General features: G+C 45.4%; 1 protein-coding gene across 3 annotated transcripts in view; it reads right to left on the bottom strand.

The window, feature by feature from the left end:
• LOC110509310 (collagen alpha-1(V) chain) overlaps positions 1 to 19,275 on the bottom strand; it is a 124,661-nt gene that overhangs the window by 69,672 nt on the left and 35,714 nt on the right. For all 3 annotated transcript variants that reach the window (XM_036967664.2, XM_036967665.2, XM_036967666.2), the window contains exons 2-4: positions 18,243 to 18,410; positions 5,449 to 5,662; positions 3,838 to 4,000 (exon numbers count right to left, since the gene is read on the bottom strand). In XM_036967664.2, the coding sequence (XP_036823559.2) occupies positions 3,838 to 4,000; positions 5,449 to 5,662; positions 18,243 to 18,410 (545 nt within the window). The remainder of the gene's footprint in view (positions 1 to 3,837; positions 4,001 to 5,448; positions 5,663 to 18,242; positions 18,411 to 19,275) is intronic.

Here is a 19,275-nt window from a genome sequence, read left to right as displayed (position 1 = left end):
AGCAAAGAAAAACGTCAAATGTGTTTTCCTTTGTTTTCCTGCTCGCCCACCTCTAAGCTGTAGCCTCTGGCAGTCCATCAGACTCAAGTCAAGTAAGGGAACAGGGAGTGTGGGAGAGAACGGGGAGAGAGAATAAGTCAAGGAGAGAAAGGGGAGAGTGGTAAGCACCATATACCCTATAACTATGCAATGAGTCTATAGCTAGATACTGTATCACATTGGCGTTGTAAATGATGCCATGCAGTATCCTCGTAAGCGGTACTACTAGCAAACCCATACACTCACAGAAATGCCACAGTCACACACGGTACGGTACTTAAACATCATATAAGCACCCGCTCTCAAACCACAACATGTCAATGTCAACAACCTAACCACGAACCTCTCCAACATAGCTGCCACTTTACAGCAGCCTCCTTGGGAAGCCTCACAGGCAGACAACAACATTATTGTTCATAATAATTCCTCTATTCACACACCGCAGGTAGGGGTTAGATGGAGACTCTCTCGTCGCTCTTTCTGGCTCTCTTTTTATTTCCACCTCTTTCTCTTTCTCTCTCTCTCTCTCTCTCTCTCTCTCTCTCTTTTTATTTCCACCTCTTTCTCTCTCTCTTTTTATTTCCACCTCTTTCTCTTTCTCTCTCTCTCTCTCTTTTTATTTCCACCTCTTTCTCTCTCTTTCTGATGTTTTATTGCTTCTCTCTCACGGTAAATTGATCTCTTTCTAAATCCCTAGCGTCAGAAATCGTGACAGAAGCCTATTTCGGGAAACTTTCTGGCGATATTCAAGGAAATGCTGAGAGCCAGACTTCTCTTTTTTACGTTTTTATATTCCAATCCAACTCCCTACCCTCTGTCCGACCCCCCACCCCCCCCCCCACCCCCCACAACTCTCCCAACTCTCCCTTTCTCTCTGTCTTTTTTTCTCCTTACAAGATTGCATTTACATTTGAGTCATTTAGCAGACGCTCTTATCCAGAGCGTTCGTTTTAAGATCTCTCGGTGAAACAGCCACATTTCACAGTCGTAGTAAGTACATTTTTACTCAAGATGTTGAACTGGAAATGTTCAGGAATCTGACCAATTCAATTAAATGGCCCTGCCACTGAAATCAAAATGTGTTTTCCTTTGTTTTCCTGCTCACCCACCTCTAAGCTGTAGCCTCAGGCAGTCCATCAGACTCAAGTCAAGTAAGGGAACAGGGATTATGGGAGAGAACGGGGAGAGAGAATAAGTCAAGGAGAGAAAGGGGAGAGGGGGAAGCATCATTTGGAAACTATGTGGCATATTTTCCATTTTCTGTGAGTGCTAGAAGCCTGTGCCGTCTCCGAACTGGTCTGGCAGACACACAGCATCGGGAGGGAACGTTTGAAACATCTTTCACAAAATGTCCGCCTGTTCTGTTACCAAGTTAAGGGTCAGGCTGTTGTTGTGGGTTTGGGTTGTTTGGGTTGCTGGATGTGACATGTGTTGACTAGGAAGGCTCCTATAGGCTCCAACAAGAAGGAATTAAAAACCCAGGAGCGGGCGCACACACACACACACACACACACGTTCTCTCTGTCTAAAAACAGACCAGGCTGGGTCTTTGTGACTTTACGACCAAGTTTTAATGTTACGTGCACAAGTACAGTGAAATGCCTTTCTCGTCAGCTCTAACCCCAACAATGCAGTAATAAATAACAATGTAATACAACAAAAATAACAAGGTAGAACAAAAACACAAAATAAGAAACAAGAAGAACACGATCAAGTAGGTCAGCATACTATATACAAGGTCGGTTCCAGCAGCATATTTACAATGTGCAGGGATACTGGATTGATAGAGGTAGATATGTATTGGGGTAAGTGATACAGTATCGAGCTATAGAGTTATTGCATAGTTATAGCGCACTACTGTCACGATTCATTTCTGTTTGAGCTTCTGCTTGTCAACAGGAAGAAGGAGTACGGATAAATGATCTGATTTGACAAATGGCGGACAGGGGGAGGGCCTTGTATGCTTGCTTGTGGATAGAATAACAGTAGTCTAGGACTTTATCGCTCCTGGTGGCGATGGAGACGTGTTGATGGAAGTTGGGCATCACGTGTCAAAATGACGCGGGATTAACATCTCCGACAACCAGAAAAGCAGCCTCTGGATGTATGTTTTCCTGCTTGGTTATAGCCTCGTACAAGTTTGTTAAGTGCCAGCTTGTTATTTTCTTGTCCTGAGATGGAATGTACACAACAGTCAAGATAACAGTTGAAAAGCAGTTGAAAAGCATAGACCGCAGGTTAACAAAAAGCATACACCAAAATGATTATCCCTATATAACTATTCATCAATCAAATACGTGAAGTATCTTTGGACTATATGAAGTGGCTCTTAGAAGTTGTTTACCGAGGCAGCCCAATCTGTATCTTTTGCACAAGTATTGGACTAAAATCTGATCTGATTGGTCAAAAGACCAATTAGTGGAAAAACAGATCAGAATTGGGCAGTAAGTGTAAACACAGACAATCCCATATGAGCTGTTTTATGCCACATCCTCATATCCCTCGTTCCATGCCAAGCCCAGGGGAATCCAGAAGGAGTGACTTCGTAGTTGTCCTCCAGAGAGAGCAGTGGAGGTCAGAGGTGAGTTGGAACAGCATCAGTCCCGTCAGTCAGAGCTCCCGAGTGGGGCAGCGGTCTAATGCACTGCGTCTCAGTGCTAGAGGCGTCACGACAAAACCCTGGTTTGATACCGGGCTGTATCACAACCAACCGCGATCAGGAGTCCCATAGGGCAGCACACAATTCGTCCGGGTTAGTGGAGGGTCTGGACGGGGTAGGCCGACATTGTAAAATAAGAATTTGTTCTTAACTGGCTTGCCTAGTTAAATAAAGGTTAAATAAATAAATAAAATAGAAAGTCAGACTGTTTTTAATTATTATGGAGCGCTTCGCCCCTAATCCTCTTTATACAAGCACATGGATTAACCAAGCACTGTGACAGTAGAAAGACTGTGGGGTGCGTGTTTGATTTCAATTTGGAAGGGTATGGGTGTGTGTGTGTGCGTGTGTGTGTGTGTGTGTGTGTGCGCATTTTTTTTTGTCCTTTTCACGGGCCTTAGTTTCAGAAATAACAAAAGCACTGCTGACATTAGCAATAAGCAACAGTTGGATCCCTTCCTTCGCCACTTCTTTATAAAACAAATGAACAATCAAATATTAAAAAAGAACACTCCACTTCATTTTTATCTCTCTCCCATCTCCTTTCTCCATCTCTGGCAAAAGCAGCAGTGTTTCATACTGTGATTCTTGTTAGGTCTCTCCAGCTTTGATAACCCCAGGGTCTGGCTGTCACTTATCTCCAAATCATCAACCTCTCTCTCATCTCCAACCACAAAGCATAGCTTAAAGAACGAGGGAAGGAGGAAGGGAGGAAGAGGGGAGGTGAACCAAATCTCCACTATCTGACTGCTAACGCCTCCCTTAGTGTACACAAAGATGTGGCAGTGAGTTTAGATGGAGAGAAATTAAGAGAGAGAGATAGAGAGAAGGGGGGGGGGGGCAGTTGCTCAGACTACATACACAGCTATACACAGCTGTGTAGTTCCAGGCAGGTGTTCACAGCAACACTGCACATAATACCTCATCTATATCTTCACAATAATAACACAATCCAGAATGAAACTACAGACTAAAAACCTCCTAGCATTTCAACTGGCAGAGATGACGATCTCCAACTGGCAGAGACGCAGATCTCCTCACGCCTACTTAAGGCTTATAGATCACAAGTCAATCAATATCCCCGTCAATCAATAGGACTAAGGCGAAGGGCCATTTGGAGAAGATAGCATAAGGCCTACCTCAAAGACTTCTTCATCGAGTATTCTAGTTCCGAAGACCACAATTCCTTTGGTGTCGATGATGGGGTGTGGGCTCCTGGACAGTTTCTGCGTGGTCTTCTTTTTACAGTCCAGGATGATGGTGATGCTCTGTTTGTGAACGCTGATGGCCACTCGGTGCCACCTGGGAAGAGGGACAGAAGGTTAGCTCTCTCTCACTCTCTCTCTCTCTCTCACGTTTCACTACAGTTCTACCTACTTTGAGATGGACAAAGGGTTGACTCACACACACCCGTTTACCTACGATACAGTTGCTGGCTGTAGGACTTGTGACATGCTGCTATTATAACCATACAGAGGTATAAGGACGTTTTGGTCAAGGATATGGATGGGTTTAAATGCCTACACATCCGAGGGCACTGAGGCACCCAACGCTCAGATACTGTTCATCTGAGGAGGTTGTGTTTTAATCCTAATCCAAACCACCTAGGTTGACCGGCTAGATAATGAATGACGTGTTACACAGACAGACAACAGACCAGGATAATGAACATGTGTGACCGAGCACCTGCACTAAATCCTAACCTAAATCCTAACTAACTAAATCCCCACAAAGGTTCAACCGCCAGACTCGTCAAAGCCAGGCCGACACACACCTGCGCTCTGATTACAGAGAAGCAAGCAAGCAGCTAAACTGAGAGCACATCACATGTGTTTGTTACAGTGGTCCTCTGTAGCTCCGTTGGTAGAGCATGGCGCTTGCAACGCAAGGATCGTGGGTTCAATTCCAGGGACCTACTGTATGTGAAAATGTATGCACATGTGACTGTGAGTCGCTTCGGATAACAGTGTCTGCTAAACGGTGTGAATCTTATTATTATATCATATAATAACAGGGTGATATAATCCAGCTGTCTCAAGTTGGCTGGATGTCCTTTGGCTGGTGGACCATTCTTGATACACACAGAAAACTGTTGAGCGTGGAAAAACCAAGCAGCGTTGCAGTTCTTGACACAAACCGGTGCGCCTGGCACCTACTACCACAACCCCGTTCAAAGGCACGTCAATCTTTTGTCTTGCCCATTCACCCTCTGAAAGCTACACATACAGTACACAATCCATGACTCAATTGTCTAGAGGCTTCATCTACACTGATTGAAGTGGATTTAATAAGTGACATCAATAAGGGATTATAGCTTCCAGCTGGATTCCACTGTTCAGTCTATGTCATGAAAAGAGCAGGTAGGTGTTCATAATGTTTTGTACACTCAGTGTATGTGTACACGACCACTCAAATGTGATTGGATTTGATTTAGGCACAGTAATAAAGTATGCAGCAGGCCTACTATGGTTTATTTTATTGTATGGTATGGTATCAGACAAGGTTAACCTGCCTGCTGTTGGCCAGGTTGAGTCCTCTGAAGAGGGGATAGTTTGACTATGAAGTAATACTATGTGTGGAATGAGGTGAGCCTACTTTCCGTCGGCTAGGTTGTGTCCTACGAAGGGGGTGGGGGTGGGGTGGGGGGGGGGTACTTTCATATAGAGTGCTAAACAGTACAGTAGAACTTTAGGGTATTATATGTCAAAATATTAGACAGGTGAACATACTAATACTGATGTAATACGTACTTTCCGTCAGCCAGGTTGAGTCCTCTGAAGAGAGGGTAGTCCTCTGGGCTGGGTTTGCCTGTGTGGTCCTCATACAGGAAGACAGGGGAGCGTCCCACCTCTACCCCCAGCTGCTGGATGCCCTGCTCGTTATACACAGACAAGAGGAAGGACTGGGAGCCCTTCTTAGGCTTCACCGTAGCCAGGATGGAGAAGTCCTCAGGGAACACGTCAGCTGGGGAGGGGGGGGAGAGAGAGAGAGAGAGAGAGAGAGCGAGAGAGGGAGGGAGGGAGGGAGGGAGGGAGGGAGGGAGGGAGGGAGGGAGGGAGGGAGGGAGGGAGGGAGGGAGGGAGGGAGGGAGGGAGGGAGGGAGGGAGGGAGGGAGGGAGGGAGGGAGGGAGGGAGGGAGGGAGAGCGAGAAGGAGGTTATAATACACCAGTTCGTGTAACATGCTAAAAATGGAGAGACAGAGGACCACACTCCTGCCTGGGTTTCATGAAAAGCCTTGTTTTCAAGAGAGCAACTCTAAGTCAAATCCAAATGTACAGTCCATCAATAAAATGGTGTGCTGCACTGAAACTGTAATATGGTAAACCTTCAAAGGCACACAGTCCAGAAATGGCAATGTACTGAACCAGACAGAGGAAACAGGGGAGGATGATGAACACGGGACAGAGGAGACGACAAAGTCTTGGACAGAGGAGACCGGGGAGACATCGTAACAACGTCTTGGAGCATCTAAAGCAAACAAGAGCTCTCTCCAACCCTCCACCACTGCCCAGAGTACTGAACAGATACACCACAGAGATGGGAGAGAGAGAGAGAGAGAGAGAGAGAGAGAGATAAAGAGAGAGAGAGAGATAAAGAGAGAGAGAGAGAGAGGGGACAGGAAGGAGTACACGGTAATGAGAAGAGCATATGGTCCCTGGGTGGCTGTCGAAAACACTTTCCCACTTTCCCAAACCCCTCTCCTCCTCTCCAAGACCTGATCCATACACCAGACATACCGACTGAGACGGGGCGCAAGAGGGACTAAAGGAGTACTTACAGTACAACAAAACACATGGGATAAACAAAAGTGAAAAAAAGAGAAGGGGGGGGACTCTCACCCTCTTGAGGAGCACCCGCCTCCCACTTACCTTCATCCCTCCCTCCATCACCCCATCTGCACGCCTAGTTTAACCCCTCCCTCCATTTTGTGAACGCCAGCTACATCTGTGAGACACATGGCCCGAGAGCAAGGCCTTGTGGGACAATCTCAGCCCACCAACAAGGGGGGGGGGGGGGGGGGGAGGGTTGCTTGCTTGCTTGCTTGCTTGCTTGCTTGCTGTGGGGCCCTCACATACACACTCATGTTTAGTTCAGTCACCGCTCATCGCTCCCACGACTAGAGAGCTGCTTTTGTTTGAAGGGGAAATGAGAGAAGCAGCCTGCATGATTAACCATCATGACTGAATGAAGTCTTAGGATGTCAGCTGTTTTAGCAGAGCGGGTTTCTAACTACCAAAGCAGAATCTGAGAGTGGAGCGACATTTAAGGAGTAGGAGTACTACTAAACTAGCTTATTTTTTTGGGGGGGGGATATATTTGCTCATTTAGACTGAGGCTGAGGTTAGTAAATTCTGCAGTTGAGAAGTAAAATAGTCCTATAGAGTTGGACACATCTCTCCATTTATTTTCTAAGCTGACACTTTAAGGAACTCCAGACTAATAGCTCCTAGTCTGGGAAGGGAAGATCTTTCCAGAACATTTGGACCAGACAGTAAAAGAGAAGCTAGAACCGGGGCTGTGGTTGCTGTGGTTTTGTAGCACCTCACAGGCCCTAACCCCCTCCCCTAGTAATGGAACCCAGGCTGTGGTCACCGTGGAAACTCAGCATTAAAGTGTCTCTGAGACAGACAGCCAATCAGAGGGCTTTGGAGGATAAGGCGCCGTGACTTCGGAGCAGTGGGTAGGTTCTGGAGCTTGAGGTTAGGAAGGAGCAGAAAGTCACTGGAGAGAGAGAGAGAGAGAGAGAGAGAAGGGGGGGGGGCGAGGAAAGAGAGGAGTGGAAGGAGCTCTAGTCACTGATGGAAAAGTCTGATTCTCATCATTTTCTCTTTTCTCCACTTTCTCTCTCTCCTTGTTGTCTGTCAATCTCTCTCGTTCGAGTTCTATCTGTTTCTCTTCCTCCCTCAGTAAAGACAGAAAGACAGGCGTATAATATCTTAATGCGGTGTCCACGCGCCTTGGCGGTGCATTCCAGAGGAATTCTCTTGGGCTCAGAGGGAGAGTTCGCAGCAGCCGCTTGAGTTTGAGTGGCAGACGCTTTGAGAGCCAAGCAGAGCAGAGCACGACACGAGAAGAAGAAGAGAGATAGGCAGGTGAGAGCAGGCTACAGTAAGAGTTGCCAACTTGCCACTGGTGCATTCCTGTACCACTTAGCTCAGCTGCAGAGAACTAGAAGAGAGGGGAGGAGGAAGAGAGCAGCACAGGGTGCGGCAACATTGGGAGCGCTCGCTCATGAGCGGAACGATGAGACGTCCATTGACATCATTCAGCAGACGCTCTTATCCAGAGCGACTTACAGGAGAAATCCGGGTTAAGTGCCTTGCTCAACAGCACACAGACAGATGTTTTAACCGGTAGGCTACATGCCGCGCAGAGTGACAGAAATAGTTTTAGGGTGACAAAAAGAGATGAGAAAGAGAATGAGGGAGACAGAGAGAATGTAGAAGGCTGGGTTGACTCATTCCTTATTAACACAAAAACACAGAATTCTTTATTTTCCGAAAGGGCACTGTTACACGACGGGGGCTGCAGTCACTGCAGTTGGCTCTCAGCTCTGCTGTGTTTATGAACCGTCTCCTCTCCTCCTTAACACTAGGGACCTTTCACCCGGCTGTTACCGTGGGGACTGACATGGCTTCAGAGCACTTTCACCATGAGAGGGATCCAACTAGCGGCAGGAGGAGGAGAGGAAAAGGAGGAAGGAAAGTGGAAGAGAGAGAGAAAGGGAGAACATTTTCATATGTCCGAGCCAATTCTCCTGTCTCTCTTTGGCTGTTAATAGACATGGTTATTACAGGCTCCTGTGTTCAGGAGGAACGTCCTCCTTCCTGACCCCCTGACGCCCACACTGGGCCACCATGGGACTGGATGACCCCTACTGCAGACTGTACGCATAGGTGTGTGTGTGTCTGTTTAACTGTCCTTCTGGGTACCAGACATTTTGCCAGTCACCACAAGGAAAAATTATATTTTAGGCTTAGGGGTTAGGTTTAGGGTTAGGGGTTACAGTTAGGAGTTAGGGTTAGGTATAGATTTAGGGTTAGGGGTTAAGGTTAGGCTTAGGGTTAAGGTTATGGTTAATGGTTAGGTTAAGGTTCAGGTTAGGGTTAGATTTAGGGTTGAGGGAAAATAGGATTTAGGATGGGAATCAATTCTTTGGTCCACACAAGGATGGCAATACAAAACTGTGTGTGTGCGCGTGTGTGTGAGAAAGAGAGAAAGAGAAAAAGAGGGAGAACCTAGAACTACTGGCAATGATTTACTATAAAGCAAATGATTGGTTCCCAAATGCTGTCTAAAATTGGGTATTTTTCCACACCATGAGGATAACTGGTGCCAGGCCTGTCAGTAAGTGTGTGTGAACGTGTCTGAGAGAGAGGAGGGTGGTGGTGGGAATGGTAAAAGTAGCAGCAGCCGCAGTACTGGAGCCGGTGGCAAACAGGCTGGTTTACCCTGGCAGCGCCACCTACCTACAGCGTCAGACAGGAAAAATCTGGAAAAGTCTGGGAATGCCAGACCTCAAAGACAGAAGCTCTCTGAGATTACTCCCTGACCCCCCTCCCCAAACAGCAAATCAGATGACTCCCAGACACCCCTACCAGCCAATCAGGCGCTGTGGATGACTTACATCCTGTTTCAGCATACAATCAGTGTGATGGGTAATTAGTAGAGTAAATGTATAAGTAACAGTAAAATGTCAGTAAAATAACATTACATTTGAGCAATTCCTCCACTTAGGACAGTTTAATTGGTGCATAGCCTGATTATAATTAGGCCATACTGGCACAGATCAGCTGGATAAGTGCTGTAACTAATAGCTGTGTTCAGTAGTTACTGGTTAAAGAGGGGAGATCAGTTTGGTTTGCCACTGTGTCTCCGGTTTCGCTGTGCTGGCATACCTCTGTGTTTAACTCCACACATCTGCTCTGCACTCATTCCCCTTTCCATCTCAGTTTTTTCACCCTTCCCCCAAACCGTACAGCACTTCTAAAAAAACACTCAAAGCTCAGACCCAGGGGGCGGAATGAGGGAGCCTGGGCAGTGATTAGCTCTGCCAGCTGTCAGTTAGTGTGCTCTGCGTCCAGGTAGGTAAGCTTGTAAAAGTGAGATAATGAGTCTACCTTTCAGCACTGGCTTCAAAAGACCCCTCTTCAACATGAAACGAGCAACACTACACATGGATTCACTAAGGGAATGTACATAATCGAAGAGGATGATGTGTGTGTGTGTGTGTGTGTGTGTGTGTGTGTGTGTGTGAGAGAGAGAGAGAGAGAGAGAGAGAGAGAGAGAGAGAGAGAGAGAGAGAGAGAGAGAGAGAGAGAGAGAGAGAGAGAGAGAGAGAGAGAGAGAGAGAGAGAGAGAGAGAGAGAGAGAGAGAGAGAGAGAGAGAGAGAGGAGAAGTAGGTAGGTCGGTCGGTCGGTCGGTCGGTCGAGTTGAAAGATTAGACGGTAACGAGCAGCAAGTCACCTCTAAAAAGCAAAGGTAGGACATCCGTATTAATCAATCGGACTCTCGTCAGACAGACAGAAAGACTGACATCAGTGTTGCGGAATCATGACGTGGCTTTCCTCAGCTTGTCCATGAGCCATTGCATCTTCTCTTTAAGGCGAACGGCTATCACTGCTTTCTCTTTGGTTGTGGGGGGCTACTCATTGTTTCTCCTCCAAACCGGGGAGTGTGAGTAGTGAAGAAGGTAGGAAGAAGAAGAGAAAGAGGAGAGGGAAGAATTGAGAGGAGACCACCCAGCTACTACAGCCCCGACCATGTGCAGGGATCCCAAGACATAGCCAGCCACTGTGCGATAAATGTCACTGTGTGGGAGTGGTGGTTGGACTACATCACTCTTTCCTTAAAGTTTGTAGCCCACTGATGTTGCCAATTGCTCACTCTGGCTAACCCTACTGAGTGTGAGAGAGAGACACCTACAGATAGGGTTGCAAAGTGAGGGTATATTAGGGGAGAGTGGGGTAAGTTGAGCCACCCTTGTTTCTAGGGAAACCATACACAAAATGTATCATTTGACCAAATATTTAGGTAAAGGTCACCATTTAATGGAGTCTGTGAAGAAAGAAACCACATGGAAACAGTGGTAAGCAAGTTAGATTAAAAGAAAACGTATTTTCACCAATAAATTAATTTATTGTGTTAGATGTTTGTATCTAAACCAAAGCAGATCATGTAAAAATAGTTCTATGCATCAGTTGGGGACTCTATAAGCTTCAGTATGAGGGCATAAAACTAGCATGAAAGTGCATCCTTGTAGCTGTGTGGGATAATATAGTGAAAATGTTGACCTTGGGGTAAGTTTAACCAATGTCCATGCAGTAATTTGAGACAACGGTTGGAACAATGGCAAGTTCAAGTTACGCAAATTGAAGTGTTTCGCTGGGATCAACGCCTTATCGCTGGGGTATGAGGATGACAACAGGGCGCTGCCTATGTTCAAAGTGTTTTAAAAAGTACAAAGTGTTTGTTAGGTATTAAGCCTGTGTTTACACGATGCTTAAATGATTAAAACACACACAAAAGCTACTGTGATTGTGTTGAATTGTGTTTGGGAAATAAAGATGAACGTGTTATTAAAAATGGGAGTGGTAATATTTCATTCAGTACAGAAATGTGTACCCTGTCCAGCCGCTCAACTTACCCCATACCCCGGGGTAAGCCGTGCCAAGAGACCACTTTTTGGGGGGACAAACCATGTTTTCAAAACTGTAATGTACACATGAATTCAAAGTGGCCATAGATTACCTTTTAATCACCAAAATGTTGAAGAATCCAGGAACGTTCGGGAAAATGACTGGTAGTCTGACCAGTAGAGGTATGTACATGTTGAGAAAGCCAACTGTCCTGTTGGTCTGTTCTTTCAGACTATTTACAATCCCCCCGATGAGAAGATGGGAAATCGCCACAGTACAGAAGCTCTCTGTTTCAGCCTCTCCGACTGCTAATAATGAATCACTTCTTCCACGTGTTTACTTAATTATAGCATGTCTACACTCGTTATTTTCCAGCTCACAGCTCACCATCGTAAAATGTGGGTATGAGACAACATGTTCCCTAATCAAAAGGTGTTGTTGATTACATGATTTGGATGATCTGTAATGATCAGTCAGCATGTGCACGTGTGTGTGTGTGTGTGTGTGTGTGTGTGTGTGTGTGTGTGTGTGTGTGTGTGTGTGCGCACGGGTGTTTGGGGTGACGTTGCAGGATGTCACAGTCACAATAAATCAGGCTTAGAGCCAAAGCCAAAGCTTAGTAGTATAAAGAGAAGGAACTGGACCAAATTATGTCACTCCTGCCTTTTGGAAGATATATATATATATATGAAAGAGAGAGAGATAATATATATATATATACACACACACACAGTTGAAGTCAGAAGTTTACATACACCTGAGCCAAATACATTTAAACTCAGTTTTTCACTATTTCTGACTAGCAAAATTCCTGTCTTAGGTCAGTTAGGATCACCACTTTAGTTGAAGAATGTGAAATGTCAGAATAATAGTAGAGAGAATGATTTATTTCAGCTTTGATGTCTTTCATTACACTCCCAGTGGGTCAGAAGTTTACATACACTCAATTAGTGTTTTGTAGCATTGCCTTTCAATTGTTTGACTTCAATGAAACATTTCGGGTAACCTTCCACAAGCTTCCCACAATAAGTTGGGTGAATTTTGGCCCATTCCTCCTAACAGAGCTGATGTAACTGAGTCAGGTTTGTAGGCCTCCTACTCGCACACACTTTTTCAGTTCTGCCCACAAATTTTCAATAGGATTGAGGTCAGGGCTTGTGATGGCCACTCCAATACCTTGACTTTGTTGTCCTTAAGCCATTTTGCCACAACTTTGGAAGTATGTTTGGGGTCATTGTCCATTTGGAAGACCCGTTTGCGACCAAGCTTTAACTTCCTGACTGATGTCTTGAGATGTTGCTTCAATACATCCACATAATTTTCCTACCTCATGATGCCATCTACTGTATGTGCCATCTATTTTGTGAAGTGCACCAGTCCCTCCTGCAACAAAGCACCCCTAGAACATGATGCTGCCACCACCGTGCTTCACGGTTGGGATGGTGTTCTTTGGCTTGCAAGCCTCGCCCCTTTTACTCCAAACATAACGATGGTCATTATGGCCAAAAGGTTATACTTTTGTTTCATCAGACCAGAGGACATTTCTCCAAAAAGTACGATCTTTGTCCCCATGTGCAGTTGCAAACTATAGTCTATTTTTTTATGGTGGTTTTAGAGCAGTGACTTCTTCCTTGCTGAGCAGCTTTTCAGGTTATACTGATATAGGACTCGTTTTACTGTGAATATAGATGCTTTTGTACCGGTTTCCTCCAGCATCTTCACAAGGTCATTTGCTCTTGTTCTGGGATTGATTTGCACTTTTCACACCAAAGTACTTTAATCTCTAGGAGACAGAACGCGTCTTCTTCCTGTGCGGTATGACAGCTGCGTGGTCCCATGGTGTTTATACTTGCGTACTATTATTTGTACAGATGAATGTGGTACCTTCAGGCGTTTGGAAATTGCTCCCAAGGATGAACCAGACTACAGATCTACCATTTTTTCTGAGGTCTTGACTGGTTTCTTTTGATTTTCCCATGTCATGCAAAGAGGCACTGAGTTTGAAGGCATTTCTTGAAAAACATCCACAGGTACACCTCCAATTGACTCAAATTATGTCAATCAGAAGCTTCTAAAGCCATGACATCATTTTCTAGAATTTTCCAACCTGTTTAAAGGCACAGTCAACTTAGTGTACGTAACCTTCTGACCCACTTGAACTGTGATACAGTGAGTTATAACTGAAATAATCTGTCTGTAAACAATTGTTGGAAAAATTACCTGTGTCATGCATAAAGTAGATGTCCTAACCGACTTGCCAAAACTATAGTTTGTTTACAAGAAATTTGTGGAGTGGTTGAAAAATGAGTTTTAATGACTCCAACCTAAGTGAATGTAAACTTCCGACTTCAACTGTATATATATATATATAAATCAAATCAAATCGAATTTTATTGGTCACATACACATGGTTAGCAGATGTTAGTGTGAGTGTAGCGAAATGCTGGTGCTTCTAGTTCCGACAATGCAGTAATATCTAACAAGTAATCTAACAAATTCACAACGACTACCTTATACACACAAATGTAAAGGATGAGTAAGAATATGTACATATAAATAGGCAAGATGCAGTAGATGATATAGAACAGCATATACATACAGTGGGGCAAAAAAGTATTTAGTCAGCCACGAATTGTGCAAGTTCTCCCACTTAAAAAGATGAGAGAGGCCTGTAATTTTCATCATAGGTACACTTCAACTATGACAGACAAAATGAGGGGAAAAAATCACATTGTAGGATTTTTTATGAATTTATTTGCAAATTATGGTGGAAAATAAGTATTTGGTCACCTACAAACAAGCAAGATTTCTGGCTCTCACAGACCTGTAACTTCTTCTTTAAGAGGCTCCTCTGTCCTCCACTCGTTCGTTACCTGTATTAATGACACCTGTTTGAATTTGTTATCAGTATAAAAGACACCTGTCCACAACCTCAAACAGTCACACTCCAAACTCCACTATGGCCAAGACCAAAGAGCTGTCAAAGGACACCAGAAACAAAATTGTAGACCTGCACCAGGCTGGGAAGGCTGAATCTGCAATAGGTAAGCAGCTTGGTTTGAAGAAATCAACTGTGGGAGCAATTATTAGGAAATGGAAGACATACAAGACCACTGACAATCTCCCTCGATCTGGGGCTCCACGCAAGATTTCACCCCGTGGGGTCAAAATGATCAGAAGAACGGTGAGGAAAAAATCCCAGAACAACACGGGGGGACCTAGTGAATGACCTGCCGAGAGCTGGGACCAAAGTAACAAAGCCTACCATCAGTAACACACTACGCCGCCAGGGACTAAAAATCCTGCAGTGCCAGACGTGTCCCCCATCTTAAGCCAGTACATGGCCAGGCCCATCTGAAGTTTGCTAGAGAGCATTTGGATGATCCAGAAGAAGATTGGGAGAATGTCATATGGTCAGATGAAACCAAAATATAACTTTTTGGTTAAAACTCAACTCGTCGTGTTTGGAGGACAAAGAATGCTGAGTTGCATCCAAAGAACGCCATACCTACTGTGAAGCATGGGGGTGGAGACATCATGCTTTGGGGCTGTTTTTCTGCAAAGGGACCAGGACGACTGATCCGTGTAAAGGAAAGAATGAATGGGGCCATGTATCGTGAGATTTTGAGTGAAAACCTCCTTCCATTAGCAAGGGCATTGAAGATGAGTCGCTGGTGCGCGAGAGTCACTGGTGCGCGATGAGACAAGGATATCCCTACCAGCCAAACCCTCCCTAACCCGGACGACGCTAGGCCAATTGTGCTTCGCCCCATGGACCTCCCGGTCGCGGCCGGCTGCGACAGAGCAGAGTCTCTGGTGGCATAGCTTGCGCTGCGATGCAGTGCCGTTAGACCACTGCGCCACCCGGGAGGCTGGAATGTATTTTTCAAAGGTTCTACTATGCTTCCGATGTTGTTCGGTAAACGCAACACGCAACAATTTTACTGAGTTACAGTTCATATAAGGGTTAGGTTTGTGGTTGGTCCTTCCTAGAGTGTTGCTTGAGACTATTTCATTAGGCTGTAAGTAAACCGAAGAGAAGCCCAAGTTAAAGCTTTTAGCCTCTATATTGATGTCAAAGTAAACATAACTTGTTTGGAGAGCATTGTGTCTGAACTCAGCTCTGGATTAAGCCTTTAGGAAAACCCTTGATGTGGATCAAACATCCGCTTGGCCAAGCCTCCTCAAGGCCTCTTCTAGGCCGCTCAAAGAAATGCTGTGATCAGGGAGACATTCTTCACACACTTGGCTGTCAACCAACTGGATTTTCAGTCAATTTAACTCACAAGACTGGGATTTGAGGTTTTTCTCTCTCTGCCCCCTACTGCCGAATCCGATCCCCCTCTCCCACACACACACACACTTGTTTAGAGCTTGCAAGAAACGCACTTTACTGTACTTGTGCACGTGACATTAAAAACTCTTTCAGTCAACCACTTGAAATGCTTGGGAATTTTCAATAACACATTCCAGAGAAATTGGGCTTCTGTCTGGGTGACACAGTTTGAGGGTTCTGCACTGTTTGACAACTTTCATACATAAATAAATATGCCGGCCTAACCCAGAATGCAATAGGAAGAGATGTTGGCTAGCTAGCACATCTCTCTGAGCGACAGTAACCAGGATGCACCAGAGTGAGAGAAAGAAAATATAAAACAGACTAATAGGAAGAGATGTTGGCTAGCTAGCACATCTCTCTGAGCGACAGTAACCAGGATGCACCAGAGTGAGAGAAAGAAAATATAAAACAGACTAAAAGAAAGTACAAAGTAATGAAAAAGCAGCAGTGAAAGAGAGAGAGAGAGGGTATAAGACAAAGATAAAAAAAAGAGGGGAGAAAGAGAGGGAGAAAGCAAGGATAGAGAAAGAGAGGGCTGCTGTGGACCACAGAACAGTAAGCCAGAGCCACGTCAGCACAATAGAAGGGAAGGAAGAGTGGAACCCGCTCCTCCCTCCCCTCTGTCCGTCCCCCTCTGCCTCTCTCTCCATCCTGCCACCCCTTCCAGACCTAGGCATTTTTACTGGAGGATGATTCCCACTGAATGTGAGCTTGAGGTTTCCAAAATGGAAGAATTAGTATGCCTCTATGATGGTCTGCCCCTCTCTTCTTCTTTTTTTCCCCATTTTCTTATTTTCTTTTTTCGTGTGTCTGAATTAGAAACAGAACGAGAGCCGTCTTTATTCAATGCAGATGTGCACAGACGGAACAGACGTGAGGAAGATTGTAAAGAAAAATCGAGGGAGAGAGAGAGAGAGAGAGAGAGAGAGAGAGAGTCTGCATGTGTTATGAGCTGAGGAGGCTGGTGGGAGGAGCTACAGGAGGCTGGTGGGAGGAGCTACAGGAGGTCGGGTTCATTGTAATGGCTGGAATGGCATAAAAGGAATGAAGTTAAACATGTGGTTTCCAGACGTTTGATGTGTTTGATACCGTTCCATTTATTCCATTCCAGCCATTACAATAAGTCCCCCCCCCCTCCCCCACCACCAGCCTCCTCTGGTTCTGAGGTATGGTGTTATACAGAGCTGATCTTGGCCGTTGGAGTAGAAATATCAGCCACTCAACAATAGTCATAATCATTTCACTGTACTTGCGCACGTGACATTAAAACTTGAGACTTGTAAGGCCAACAGGCTTGAAAAAACCACAACCTGACAGGTCTATAGAGTTTGGCTAAAGTTCAATCCAAACACTCCACCAGAGCTGAGGCTTACTGAAGTGAATTATGGCGCATGAAGCACAGAGGGATCGTGGGAGAGGTGGCGGTGAGAGACTTGAAACACGCATGGCGTGCGTGTTTCAAGTTGAAAGTTTTAATGTCGCACGCACAAGTACAGGGAAATGCCTTTCTTGCCAGCTCTGACAGCTCCGAGAGTCCAGTTGGTAGCGAATCCGCGATCGGAGGTCATCCATCTTATTATTAAGTGTCCACAAGGGGCCAGTAGAATGGAGGGAAGAGGTGGCCAGTTTTCCCTTCGCCTTAATCTCAACAGGATCCCCCCCCCCCCTCTCTTGCCTCTGTAACGCCAGTGTTTCCTCTTGGGAAGCCCGAAAAATTGGGTTGGAATTACAGAGAGCCCTGGGCAGATGAGTCGAAGTAGAAGCCCGAATTGGGGTAATAAACTGGCGATCTGATGTTTAAGAGTTCTTGGCGGTTGGAAGAAATAATAGCTGATACGTTACCTGAAAATAGACTCAAATTAAACGACACAATAATCACAAGACAGCAAAGTTGGGTCGGAGCTTGCATAACAGCGGCCATCCAGTGCGGCGCCACTTTTGATATCTATGTGTGTGTGTGGGGTCTATGAGTGTGTTGGGGTCTATAGCGGTAGGTGAGTCTTCACATTTGGCCCACCCAATCTGCAGTGCTGTACACTATCATGTCATCATGACGCAACGGCCAATAAAACGGGTAGCTAGTTGGAAGGGGAACAGAGGCGTGTGAGGGGATGAGAGGAATGGCACAGGTGGGAGAAAAAGAGACAGGTCTTTTGGGAGTCTTACTGCAGTCAGGGACTCCCCAGCCACGGTTAAGACATTACACCAGTGTTTTAAAGTAGTTTTTATTTTATTTTTTATTATTGACTAGGACCGAGTTCATCTGAGTCAACGCCCAAAGGTAGGGAAGAGGGCATGAGCAGCCAATAGGAACAGACTTAGTAGAGGAGAGGCCACGAGCAGCCAATAGGATCAAACTTAGCTAGGTAGTATCTTTGGCATCCCACTAACAAGCATGAGATGATATTTCAGTGAACAAGGTCATCTGTACATTGGGGTAGTAGAGGGACGGGACGATCGGAGGGGATAGTGAGGAAGACATGAAAGAAAGGAACAGGTATCTTTTCAGTTCAAAGGTCAAAGGAGATCAACCAATTAGTGAATGGTCATAATCAGGTACTTACCAGGGTACAGTTGTTTGGTGGGGGCGCTGAGCTGGGCTTCTTTGGATACTCTGTAGGCCACATCGGCTCCTTTTGTTGACTTCCTATGCGCGCAGAAACCTGTCGTTTTCGTAACGCCGTCAGGTAAACTGGGAAAATCTAAAATCTTCAAGAGGTCCGCTGGCTCCACTACAGAGGGAAAGAGGGAGAGACAGATTGTAGGTTGGACTCATATAAAGACACTCATTTCAAATTCAGACTCACATCTCTCAATAATCACAATAAAGTATACCACAGCACAAATCCATGCCACCCACAGCGTTAAAAGCCCCCCACAACAGGAGAGACTGTCAGTATCCATTCCAAGTAAACCAATTATTCAGGCTGTAGACAGATAAACAGATCCTCCTTTCACTAGCCATTAGCTGGTACCTGCTTAAAGTACAGTAGGTGCACTCCAGACGCCTTCTTTCTATCCAGTCCCCTCTGACCCCTATTCTCTCACTGATGAGACAGGGGGACAGTTATATGAACACCCTAAACTGTGAGAGTGTGTCCTACACTCTAACCACAGATCTAGGATCAGATTCATGTGCCCAATTTCCAAATCTTAACCATTAGGGGGTTTAAAAAATCTGTACTTGAATAAGGGATAAAGGCAACTTCTATGCCAATTGTGTGGATGCAATGACGCACTAGAGCCATGACAGAGTCCATCTCTCCATCCATTCATCCACCACACACTAAAGCTCCAGCTGTCTCCCGCTTCCTTCCCAAAAACATGCAATTAGCACACTCTCAGGCAGGGCCTTGGGGTTTCCTCCGGAGCACTGCAGGGGTAGTAAAGGTGCAGGAGCAGGAGCAGCACGGTTGTGTTAGGACAGGGTGTGACATTTTGGTTGAACCCGTGACCTTACGCATGCTGGCCAAAATAACCCCAACAAGCCAAGAACAAACAGCTGTGTCGGACAGATGCTACACTGTAAGAAATTAGGTGTTTCATCTACTTGAGTAAATGTGATGTCCTATTGAGTAAAAAAAAACTTGAACAAGT

Source organism: Oncorhynchus mykiss, chromosome 29 (genome assembly GCF_057628025.1).
Source record: "Oncorhynchus mykiss isolate SJ-2025 chromosome 29, ASM5762802v1, whole genome shotgun sequence".
NCBI classification, from domain to species: domain Eukaryota; kingdom Metazoa; phylum Chordata; class Actinopteri; order Salmoniformes; family Salmonidae; genus Oncorhynchus; species Oncorhynchus mykiss.
This window is presented reverse-complemented; position numbering and strand designations above follow the sequence as displayed.